The 12,294-nt window shown below is 39.9% G+C and overlaps 1 protein-coding gene across 2 annotated transcripts in view; it reads left to right on the top strand.

Moving 5' to 3' along the window:
* Positions 1-12,294, top strand: part of gpsm1 (G protein signaling modulator 1) — a 152,727-nt gene that overhangs the window by 71,893 nt on the left and 68,540 nt on the right. For both annotated transcript variants that reach the window (XM_033048936.1, XM_033048937.1), the window contains 3 exons: positions 2,631-2,754; positions 5,569-5,684; positions 10,676-10,831. In XM_033048936.1, coding sequence (XP_032904827.1) covers positions 2,631-2,754; positions 5,569-5,684; positions 10,676-10,831 — 396 coding nt within the window. The remainder of the gene's footprint in view (positions 1-2,630; positions 2,755-5,568; positions 5,685-10,675; positions 10,832-12,294) is intronic.

The raw sequence follows: 12,294 nt of genomic DNA, 5'->3' as shown, positions 1-12,294 counted from the left end.
TTGGAAAATTGTAATTAAACCATAAGATGCTGGAATAGACAGCATTTGTGGGTAGTTGATGGTTGGCATGAATTCAGTGGGCCGAAGAAGACTGTTTCCACGCTGTATCTCTGAGGAATCAAGCTAATGTTTTGGGTCCAGAACACTTAGTCAGAACTGGGAAAGGAAAAAAACAAGTTATTTTTCTTGGAGAGGGATGGTTGGAAGAAAGGGAATATCTCAGACAGGGTGAGCACAAATGCATTCTAACTGCAGAGAGAATCGGATTATGCTACCTTGTTTCTGTTGTTGCTAATAACAGGATGTGCACCGTGCCCAGCAGGCCAGACTATAGTAACAGAATCAGTAAAACGGAACCAAAATCAAAGATGGATGATAGATAGTAATAGCCATATCTGATACAGACAGAAAGTAAGTTGGAGATGCATAACAAGTTGGAGAATTTGATCAAAACATAAAGTGCTGGAGTAACTGAACAGGTTGGGTGGCATCTGTAGCGGGAATGCACAGCCAATGTATCAGGTCAGGATCCTTCTTCAGACTGAAGAAGGGTCCCGACCTGAAATGTCGCAACGTCCATTCCCTCCACAGATGCTACCTGGCCTGCTGAATGCCCCCAGCAATTTGTGATTTGCTCATGATTCCAGCATTTGCATTTCCTTGTTTCTTCATTAGAGAATTTGGAGTGCGGAAGGCTGAGATTTGCTCAGACCTGAGGTAGCTTGTTGATCCTCAAGCCTCATTTTTAAAATATTCCTGTTCACGCAACGTAATTTGAAATTATAACAGGCGATTTTGTTGGGTCGATATTTTGAGAGAAGAAAATCATCATGTCAGTTGGTTTGAGAATGTCCAGAAGAGAGAACTTTTTTTGCATGCAATTTTTAAAACTGATGTTAAATCTGGTCTTTTATTCACTTCTGATATTCAGATTCATCTAATGCTGTCATCTAATAATTTTGTTTAGTTTAGAGATACAGTGCGGAAACAGGCCCTTTGGCCCACCGAGTCCGCACTGACCAGCGATCCCCGCTCATTAACATTATCCGGCACATATTAGGGACAATTCGCATATATACCCAGCTAATTAACCTACAAACCTGTATGTCTTTGGAGCGTGGGAGGAAACCGATGATCTCGGAGAAAACCCACGGAGATAACGTACAAACTCTGTACAGACTGCACCTGGATCTCTGGCGCTGTAAGGCAGCAACTCTACCGCTGCATTACCGTGCCACCCAATAGTTTGGTGAATTCATAAATGAGAACACTTATTCATTATGACTTTATTATTTTTGTCTTTGCTGAATTCTTCTTGTCTCACGGATGCCTTGTGTAGTGCGCCCAAGGCTGCTCCTGGCTTTCAGTGAAAAATTAACATGGATCTTGCTGGCCTTCAATACCACTGTAGTCCCTTGTCATCAAAAGTGAACTCTCACAGTTATGAGGTTAGCCTTATGCCATTAATAGAGATGGTAATATAGATTTTGCATATACAAAGGAGACAGGTTATGAAAGGAAGAATGGGACTTTAGAACAGAGAACTCATTGTAAAAATTTTAAAGATCTGATTCGAGGATATTTGCATCAAAGACCAGATGGTTGAAAGTGTATCCTTTTTTGTAAATTATACCAATATAGTTTTACATCTTTACAAAGAGAAGTGGAAGTCAAGAATATTGCTTCATATAATTGTTTTTTCATTGTATTAATTATTCATTAAGGTCTAATTTCTAGTTCTTTGCTTCATTTTCTTTATATTTTTCCTTTTCTTTCATCCATCTCCTCCTTGCTTATATTCCCTACTTTCCCGTTTCAAGTTTGTATCTTTTAAGAAATAGAATCAGGAGTCGGCCATTCAATAAGATCATGGCTGTTTTAATGGTGTATGTCCTCCCTTCCCTTGATTTCTTTGGTGTCATTTAAAAAATTCACTTCCTGCCTTCCCATCTTTTGTTTTCCCGTTCCTGCATCAGAGGGCAGATTGCAAATTATCTTGGATGACAAACTGGACCACCACTATCAATGATTGATTCATCGAGCAAATCACTTCAGTAGCCATCTTGTTCCAAAGTCTACAATGATGAACTTAGGCTTGCATTCACCAAGTATCTGGAGAAAATGCGGCAATAGGATCAATGCTATTCTTCACCTAAAAGCTGTTCATGAAAAGAGTTCAAAGCTAATTCTTAAAGACTTACAACCACTTGATCAAACTTAGTTTGAACTATTAATTTGAATTAAACTCTCTTTGCTGATGTGGAATTTGTGTAACACTGGTCATGAATATACAAGCTATTCATTATAAAACAAAACAAGTGTATCTGAAAGCATTTCTAAAAGTATAACATATCTAGATTTAGACAATAGTTAGAAACTATTGGAGTTCTTGAGTCCAAAGTAAGTCTATTTCTAGAATGAAAATAATTTTGTGGGTAGACAAAAGTGCTGGAGAAACTCAGCGGGTGCAGCAGCATCTATGGAGCGAAAGAAATGGGCAACGTTTCGGGCCGAAACCCTTCTTCAGACTCTGTTTCGGGCCGAAACCCTCATTTTGTGGTTATGTTGAATATAAAGGATTGTCTGGGTTTTCAATGTTTATAATATTTTTCTTTCTTTGTCTCATTTAGGATGAATCTTAAAATTGTCAAAGAATTAGGTGATCGAGCAGCTCAAGGCCGAGCCTATGGTAATCTTGGCAACACACATTATCTTTTAGGAAACTACAACAATGCCATTTCGTTTCACAAGGAGGTAAAAATCCAGTTATCGCATTTCACCTCAGATTTGAAAAAGTTCTGATGTTGTTTGTTCAAGTTTGCTCACTTGCATGAAACTTTTCCAAAGGATGGTGTCTGGAAGTATTTTCTTTGGTCTCCACCATCTCATAATATGATCCTTTCGTCATGCTTTTGTGGCGTTATGTTAAATACACCGTAGAGTGTAGCCCAGGAAGGAACACGAGTCTTGTCTTTGTCATAGAGCCCATTAGCATCAGTGTGCCACTGCTAACTTGTATGTCAGGCAATAATTTGGAGCAAAAAAACAACTCGGATGTAGGGTCAATTTAAATGTAAGCAATTAATTTAACAGCAAATAAAATCAATTTGTGCAGTAGAGTCTAGTTAAATGGCAAGGTGGCGTAGCGGTAGAGCTACTGCCTTACAGCACTAGAGACCCGGGTTTAATCCTGACTACGGGAGCTTATTTGTATGGAGTTTGTACGTTCTCCCCGTGACCTGCATGGGTTTTCTCCGAGATCTCTCTTGCGGGTGGTAAGATGGTTCGGTTTACTCTCACTATCCAAAGACATACAGATTTGTAGGTTAATTTGCTTGGTATAAATGTAAAATTGTCCCAAGTGTGTGTAGGATCGTGTTAATGTGCCGGGATTGCCGGTCGGTGTGGACTCGGTGGGCCAAAGGACCTGGGGTGGTATCTCTAACCTAAACTGAACACCCTTCAAAAAGGGTCCCTACCATGAATCGTGTACTGAACATTTGACTGAAACTGCAACTTGCACACCAGAGGGTTTCTCTAGTTTGATGCTGTGAGTTACATATACTTGAATATTTGTTTTTTGTTCAAACTTATTCACAGCGGTTTATTGCAGTGAATAATTGATGGGTAAATTATCCAATCTTCTGTCCTTTGGATGAGAAGGTTTATGTAAAGCTGATGTTTGTAGCAGCAAGAGCATTTGGATTAAGAAACCACCCAGGTTAATAAATGAGTCGAGCTGGCCAGATGGTTGAATTGGTCAATGTGATGAATGGTGATGGTTATGTCCATTTTAAATTTCTTTGGAAATGGACTTTACTGTCATTTTGGGTGAAGCTTCCAACATCTTAGCAATTCTCTGAAGATCAAGAATCATCTTTCTTAGGTTTAAGTATTAGATTACCATTCCACACAACAAAAGAAATAACTCCTCCTTATATGTTCAATCAAAATCACTCAAAACATGCAATCTCTCCTCGTTCCGAGGAAAAAAACAAGTCCAGTTTTTCCGTGTGACTATCAATATCATCCTTTGTAGCCAAAGATACCATGATTAAATCTGCCTTATTTTCCGATGGCAAGCATTTCTGTTTCCACATTACACAGCATTTCTGGATTAAGTTTGGATAAAAGATCATCTTCCACTTAGAACCAAGACCCTCCCTAATACCAACAACTTAGAAAGCAGTGATTTCAGGATATTTATATTTTACATTGTCTTTTGTTTATTACCCTTGAGCTGATGCTTCAATTTCCACTGTAACCTCGTGAGATCAAAATAATCAATTACCCAGCAATTATATTGAAAGTCTATTATTAATATTTATGTGCTGATTTGCTTTCTGGACAAAAGTGGTTCACAGTATGAATTTTGCAGCTGAAAATAATTCATGTACATAGACACACATCTCTTTAAACTGTAGAACTCTAATTACTAAAAGTCTACGATCGTCATTTCTTCAGCAAGTAACATGCTCGAGTTGGTGCCTGTGGAAAGAGTCGGTACTCAACACATTGTGCAGAAATTAAATTTCATAACCCTCAACATTCATCACATTGGCCAATTCAGCCATCTGGCCAGCTCGACTCACCTGGGTGGTTTCTTAATCCCAATGCTCTTGCTGCTACAAACATCAGCTTTACATAAACCTTCTCATCCAGAGGACAGAATATTGGGTAATTTGCCCATCAATTATTCACTGCAATAAACCCCTGTGAATAAGTTTGAACAGAGGGACATTGGTATATAACCAAAGGATCCCAGAAGGTGGCAGCACTTTAAATGAAATAGAGAAGAAGTCATACAGGTACTCTGCTTTAGTCTGGCCATGGAAAATAAGAGAAAGGAAGCTATGCAAGGTATTGATCAATCCACATCAGATTAGAGAATGGTTGGGTCTTTCTTCAGTCCCATCTCTCTATGGGTTTTTTTGTGTTTCAAAAAGATTACATGTTATGAAGACTTGAGCTTTAAGGGATTGTCTTGTTGTGGTAGTGACCAAGTATTTGAATAAGGAAACATTGAGCATCTAATTTGAGGGCAAGGTTTGATTTAAAATTGGCAATATATATTTATAATATGTTTTCAATTGAGGAAAGTCTTAAATGTTTCACTGGTATTATTCAAGTGGTATATCAACATGTTGGGCAAAAGAGTTGTGTACTTTTCCCAAATGCTCAATAGAAAATGCCAAAAAAAATTTCTGTAGGTCATATTGTATTTATCTCTTAAGAGCTTGGAGAAAGAGGCATATTTCAAAATGTTGTTGAAAACAACAGCAGTGTCTGGAGGTAATGATTATCAGAGGCTCCTGCGGCTGTTTGAGACCATCTTCTATAGGGGGCGCTGGTGTCAAATAAGAAGCTTAGCAAAATAAGATGTTCGTAAAACACACAGTTTAAGTCATACAATCAAAGGATGGCCCTGAAATCTCCCAATTATATGTTAAAAATGATTTTTTTTAATTGCCTGACCATCTGGGAAGTGAATCTTGAAATGATATTCCAGTGAAGTTCAAGATAATCAGGATGTTTATCGAATATACTTATTCTAGTTTTCTTTTTCAGCGTCTTTCAATAGCTAAAGAATTTGGTGATAAAGCAGCTGAGAGAAGGGCCTACAGCAACCTGGGGAACGCACACATATTCCTGGGGAAATTTGATGTGGCTGCTGAATATTACAAGTAAGGTTTTATTTTCTGGTTCAAAATTGAATGGCACATTGCACTGTTAATTTTGTTTTGCAGGTGCAGTTTAGGCTTCACTGATGCTGATATGAATTCACAGAGTATTCAATCGCATCGTACTTCATAGATACTATATTTTATGAAAGTACCCATTCCCAAATACCCGACTTTGTACAGTTTAATGAGAATTGTCTGATATTGTTTTTAAATTGTTGGATTGCTAAATTTTCAGTTTTTTTTTGCTTCTGGCTAAAAAGCTGCTTTTTATCTGAAGACTTGTCATTTTACTGTAAGACATAAACAGCGGCAATTTTAGAATGGTTACTGATTTCATGATACTCATAAACTTCTAAACAAAAATATACAGTACACATATAACAGTTCATACTTGGTTATTGGGTGCTGTACATCGATCTAGTTTTTAACACTACAGAGGTGCCGATATTCTGTCCTGCTGCTTATCGTCACAAAAGAGCACAACTGACAAAGAAGCCCGTTAAATGAGCTCCTGCTTCTGTGATGATCAGTGTTAGACAAAGTCGCACGCTAGCTTTATGGCTCAGGGTCAAGTCCAGATAAAGATACATGAGATTATGTACTTAGAAATAAAATTCTCCTAAATTGCATGGAACTTGTTGAAGAAACAGCCACATCCTGAACTCCACTCCACTCTATTTCTGTTGCACAATTTCTGAAAGACCACACCTTATCGCTAATAATGACAATTTTTTGTTTTGTCATATAACATTACATGTTTTTAATTCTTCGAAACTTTTTTTTGTCCAGTGTCAGAATGTACTAAAATCTGGAATGTACTAAAATTGCTTATCCAATTAATCTAATTCCCTTCCACTTTTCCTTAAGGACTGCAGTGTGTTTTTTTTCCCCCTCTTCATAAAAACACATCCAATTCCATTACAATAAGTATTGAATTGTCTTCAAGAAGAAGGTAGACACAAAATGCTGGAGTAACTCAGCAGGATAGGCAGCAACGCTGGAGAGAAGGAATGGGTGGCGTTTTGGGCTAAGACCCTTCTTCAGACTGAATTCTCTTCAGACCTTTTAAGGCAGCGTTTTCCAGATATGGCCAGTATCAGCTGGAGCACCAAAGCGGCTGTGCATTTGACTTCAGTGCCCATAAACAAAGAATGGGAACATCAATCAAGGATTTGAATACTTGCTGGGACTGACTATTTTGGCTCCCAGGTGTAGAGCCAAACGGAAGGGTAGCCTGGGAAAACACATCAAAGTTCAAAGCATTATGGTGAGTGTGGCTTTAAAGTCACATGCCTGGGACTCAAATGACTGCTTTCTGCTCACAGAGATTCATGATGCTTTTGGGAACAAGAGAAGATTGGAAAAAGAAATAAACAAAAAAACAAAAGAGAAATGTAGAATCGAGGAAATGCAGATGCAGGTTTGCAAAAACAAAGGACACAAAGTGCTAGAATAACTCTGTGGGCAAGATTGAATAGAAACTTGATCCAAGATGTCTTTGTTTTCAGTGAACATGGGTCCCCCCCCACCTGTCATAGATGGATCCCTCACCCACATATTTTCTGTGGCCTTTAATTCTGCTCTCACTCCCTCTCCTCCCAGTCGCAACAAAGATCGAGTTCCCCTGGTCCTCGCCTTTCACTCTTATCAGCCTCCGCATCCAACACATCACCGTCTGACATTTCTGTCATCTCCACCACTAGTCACAATTTTCCATCTCCACCCTTTTCTACCTTGTGCAGAGACCGATTCCTCCACAACTCCTTGGTTCACTCATCCCCACCCAAACCACCCTCTCCTCAGGCACTTTCCCCTGCAACCAAAGGAGATGTTACACCTGTCCCTTTACCTTCTTCCTTGCCTCCATCAAGGGATCCCAGCAGTCCTTCCATGTCAGACAGAGGAGGGTCACATGCACCATCTCGAACCTCATCTGCAGCATTCCCTGTTCCTGATAAGTGCTTCTGTACATCGGCGAGACCAAACGTTGACTCGACGAATGATTTGCCAAACACTTGCGCTCAGTCCGCCAAGGCTACTGGATCTCCTGGCTGGTAACCATTTTAATTCCCCTTCCCACTCCCATACTGACCTTTCTGTCCTGGGCCACCTCCATTGGCAGAATGAAGCCATACACAAACTGGAGAAACAACACCTCATATTCTGCTTGGGTAGTTTACAACCCAATGGTATGAGCATTGAATTTTCCAATTTTAAATAACTAACCCACAACAACCTCCTTCCCCCTCACTGAAATCTGGCTGACCTCACACCGACTTCCCCACTCCCCATCTGCTAGCACCTTTCACAATGGATGCACAATTCACTATATTTCAATCCCTGAGCTTAATCATTTGCAGGCCTCTGGCTCCTTTCAGGCTCACACCTGCCTCTTCATCGCTGGTCTTTGTCCAACAATCTGCCTATCAAATCCCTCGCCTGTGTTTGCCTATTACTGGCGCTGCTGTGTCCTGCCCCTTCTCCCAACTTTCTTTCCAGTCCCCCTACAATCAGTCTGAAGAAGGGTTCTGAGCCGAATCGTCGCCTATGCTAGTTCTTGAGTGATGCTGCATGACCCGCTGAGTTACGCCAGCATTTTGTGTTTACCTTTGGTATAAACCAGCATCTGTAGTTCATTGTTATTACATGTTGCATTGGGACTGCTGGGTTAGATTATCTTCTTAAATCTCTGGATGCACATTGAATTGTAATTAGTCATAGGAAGTCTTAAAGAAGGAATGAAAATCCAGTGTGTTCTGTCGATGTTCGGAAAGACTTCATCTCTAGTTCTTCACTAATGCTGCCTATTTACATTTCACAGTGGATTCTCTTTGCTCCCATTTTAATAGATTTCGATGTCATGTTCTTTGCATATTGCTGTTTATGGCAGTGAACTGAATTGTAATTTTGCAAAGCCGTATCCTGGGCAAAGAAAAAACACAAGGAATTTCAGATTGCAGATGCTAGAATCTTGAGCAAAACACAAAGTGCTGGAGGAACTCAGCGGGTCAGGCTGCATCAGTGGAGGGGGAAAGGAGTCTGAAGACATGACATGACTGTGCTGCCAGATTCAGGGACAATAAGATCGTAAAATTTGCGGATGACACAACAGTGGTGGGACTCATCAGCGGAGATGACGAATCAATGTACAGGGAGGAAGTAAAAGAACTAGTGGATTGGTGCGGCAAAAATAATCTAGAATTAAATGTCGACAAAACAAAGGAGATGGTTGTCGACTTCAGGAGGGCGCAGCCAAAGCATACACCCCTCAACATCAGTGGCACCACAGTGGAGAGAGTGGAGAGCATAAAGTTCCTCGGTGTGCAAATTACAGACAGTCTCACCTGGTCCAGGAACACCACTGGGACCGTCAAACGGGCCCATCAGCGACTGCACTTCCTGAGGAAACTCAAACAGGCCTCACTCCCCACCAACATCCTCAGGACTTTCTACAGGGATACGGTGGAGTCTGTACTCACGTACTGCATAAATACGTGGTACTCCACCTGCAACTGCTCGGACAGGAAGGTTCTGCAGAGGGTAGTGAGGGGAGCAGAGAGGATCATTGGCGTCTCCCTACCCTCGGTACAAGAACTGTTCCAGAGCCGCTGTCTGAAAAAAGCTCAGAGAATTGCTAAGGACAAATTGCACCCCCTCCACATACACCTGGATCTCCTGCCATCAGGCAAGAGATATCGCAGCATCAAAGCCTGGACTACAAGACTGCTAAACAGCTTCCTGCCACAGGCTGTGAGGCTGCTAAACAGTCACTCTGTACTCACAGTCACCTGATTCTGCGGCTTGGCACGGTCTCTTTAATAACTGGCACTGGCCACTCAAATCAGCTGCCCCGGACATTTTTATGATTGGTTTTACTGTATTTTAACGTTGTGTTTTACCTGCTTTAAACTATTTATACTGTTCCATCAGGGACTGGATTGTTTTTAGTGTTATTATGTGTGAAATGTTTTAAATTTCATGTGCGATGCTCCGGTATTCCCTGGGAAACGTCTTTTCATTTTGCACTGTACAACTGTTACTTGCAAGATGACAATAAAGGTTGATTGATAGATTGATTGAAGAAGAGTCCCGACACGAAACATTGCCGTCCATTTCCTCCTCAGATGCTGCCTGACCTGCGGAGTTCCTCCAGCATTTTGTGTTTTGCTCCTTGGCTAAAAAGCTTTCTTCTGTTTTCTGATTAACTGTGCAACATTTTGTGATAAGTACAGCTTAGCCTTGAAGTTCTAAGTCTTGAAACTTGCCTGCAGAAATACCTGGCAGCTGCGCAAACACGGAAAGTTGCAGGTTGTGAGGGGCTGTTTTACTGGCAATTGGCTTACTGCTGTCCCTTAATCTGAAAATTTGTTTATGGTGGAGACATTTTTTCCCCTTTTAAGTCTGAGCATTTTTCATTTCCGGCTTTTGACTTTTTCTTTCTAAAAATGCTGGGATAGAATATGCCTCTCTCTCCAGAAGGCTGTTCTCAGCTCAGCCCCGGCATCCTATCCCCACCATCTTAACTTCAGATGTGGCATGATTGTGATCTTGTTCCTCCTCATTTTTCATCTACTGCCAATTAAAATAGTAAAAGAATGCATGTACTTGTAGGGCACTTTCATTTGCTCTTGCAAAAGCCTGCTCCAAAGCACTGTACAACCATTGTACAATTTTAGTCATGCTGTAGGAAGCTCATCAGCTAGTTTACTGCACCACGTTCCAACAAACACGTAATCAACCTTTGGATGTATTGACAGAGCACATGTCATGGAATCCTTTCTAATTTTGGAAAGTGGGTCGGTAATTTTATTGCTTCTCCATAAAGGCTAATAAAGTAACAACTGGAGTGTTGTAAAATTTTTGTGATGGTGTTAGGATATCCAAACTGTCTAAATGATGTAAGTAATGCTTACTTTGTGATATTGCATTTCCTTATTAGGAATCAGTTTGATTAACTTTTGTCAATGGACTTTTTGCTTTAATCTCCACAGAAAAACTCTTCATATGTCAAGACAGCTGAAGGACCAGGCAGTTGAAGCTCAAGCTTGTTATAGCCTGGGCAACACACATACTCTGCTGGAGGATTATGAGAAAGCTATCGACTACCATCTCAAACATCTTTCCATTGCTCAGGAACTGAATGATAGGTACAAGTTTGATTACAATGATTATTAAAAAAATTGTCGTATATGTTAATTCATGTTGGTATTTGTTTGATTTTCCTCGTGCGGTGTTACTGATACCAGCTTTTACTTTTTGCCTTCCTGTTTTTGATAGAAATAATATCTCATTGAACATGTGGTCATCGTGTGCATCAGCTTCCTGAGGATGATGTTAGAACCAATTAGCATTGATTCATTCAGTTGGTGTGGGTTACAGTATATTAGTAATTTGGAACATGGCATGCATTAATGTAGTCTGCTTCGAGGGATTGGGTGACTTTGACCTACAATTCCTAAAGGCCTCCATACAGGCGTTTCCTTGCTTCATGCCTAAAGCTATTGTCTCTTAATTACCTGCAATGGTTTGTAAACAACAATGGTAAAATCCCATGAAAGTAAATATATGGTCTTTTATCAGTTTTCACTATAGTAGGAACAATGGTGAGTGGGCTTTTAACTCTTCGGAGAATAATTATTTCTATCTTGGCTTTGAAAGTAACGATTGAAATTCATCATATTTCATTTATGTGTTGAATTTTAAGCTCAGCATAAAAGGAGCAATTAATATTTCATTTTACCTGCAAAGTAAAATCTATTTCAGTTCAGTGGAATAAAGCATATCCCTATACATCTTTGGTTGCTTTGGTGACTATATACTCATTTAGAGGGGTATACAGCAGGGAGATCTTGATTCTGTACTTCTAGGGGGGCTGCTGTTGGGGGAAAAAACTTACTGGTTTTACCTGACCCAGGAATGGAACAGATGTTGTATGTGGTTTTTTTCATGCTCTATTAAGTTTAGAAAAATGTTGTTCTATAAACTAATCAAAGAGTTTGCAGTTTTGGAAGTATTTGGTAAGCTCAGTGTAAAGGAACAATTCCTTCAAGTGAAAGGAATCTTAAAACTAAGGTACGATCATTTTGGAGGTACATTTTGAAGTTTTTGTTTTATTCCAAAGGTCAGTAAAAATTGGGAAGTCATCCCCCAATAGCTGTAGATGATAAATCAATTAAAATTTTCAAAGCATGTTATATCTTTTTTGGCAAAAAATTTAAGAGGGATATGAAGCAAAGGCAATTAAATTGAGTTGATGCACAGTACAACAGAGGAAGTGGTCTTTTGGCCCACAATGCCAATGTCCTTGGCGAACATGATGTCAAGTTATACCAATGTCCTCTACCTGCATGTCCATCCCTGTACCTCTCCTTGCATACTGAGCAATTACAAACACCTGTGAAGCCATGTGTCCCAAACATGATGGTGCCCTGAAATGGGGGGGACTATGTATAAATGCTGCTGTAATTTCGACATGGTGAAACTAAAATGTATAAAAATGGCCTTTGTTAAAATCTGACAATGTGCTATTTAACCACATGAGATTTTTTTCTATTACAAATCTCAAATTGTGGAGTACAGAGGCAAATAAATAAATGATGGGTCTTTGTCC

The sequence above is a fragment of the Amblyraja radiata genome, chromosome 32, assembly GCF_010909765.2.
Source record: "Amblyraja radiata isolate CabotCenter1 chromosome 32, sAmbRad1.1.pri, whole genome shotgun sequence".
Taxonomy (NCBI): domain Eukaryota; kingdom Metazoa; phylum Chordata; class Chondrichthyes; order Rajiformes; family Rajidae; genus Amblyraja; species Amblyraja radiata.
Note: the sequence above shows the minus strand (reverse complement) of the source record. Positions and strands in the feature narration are given on the sequence as shown.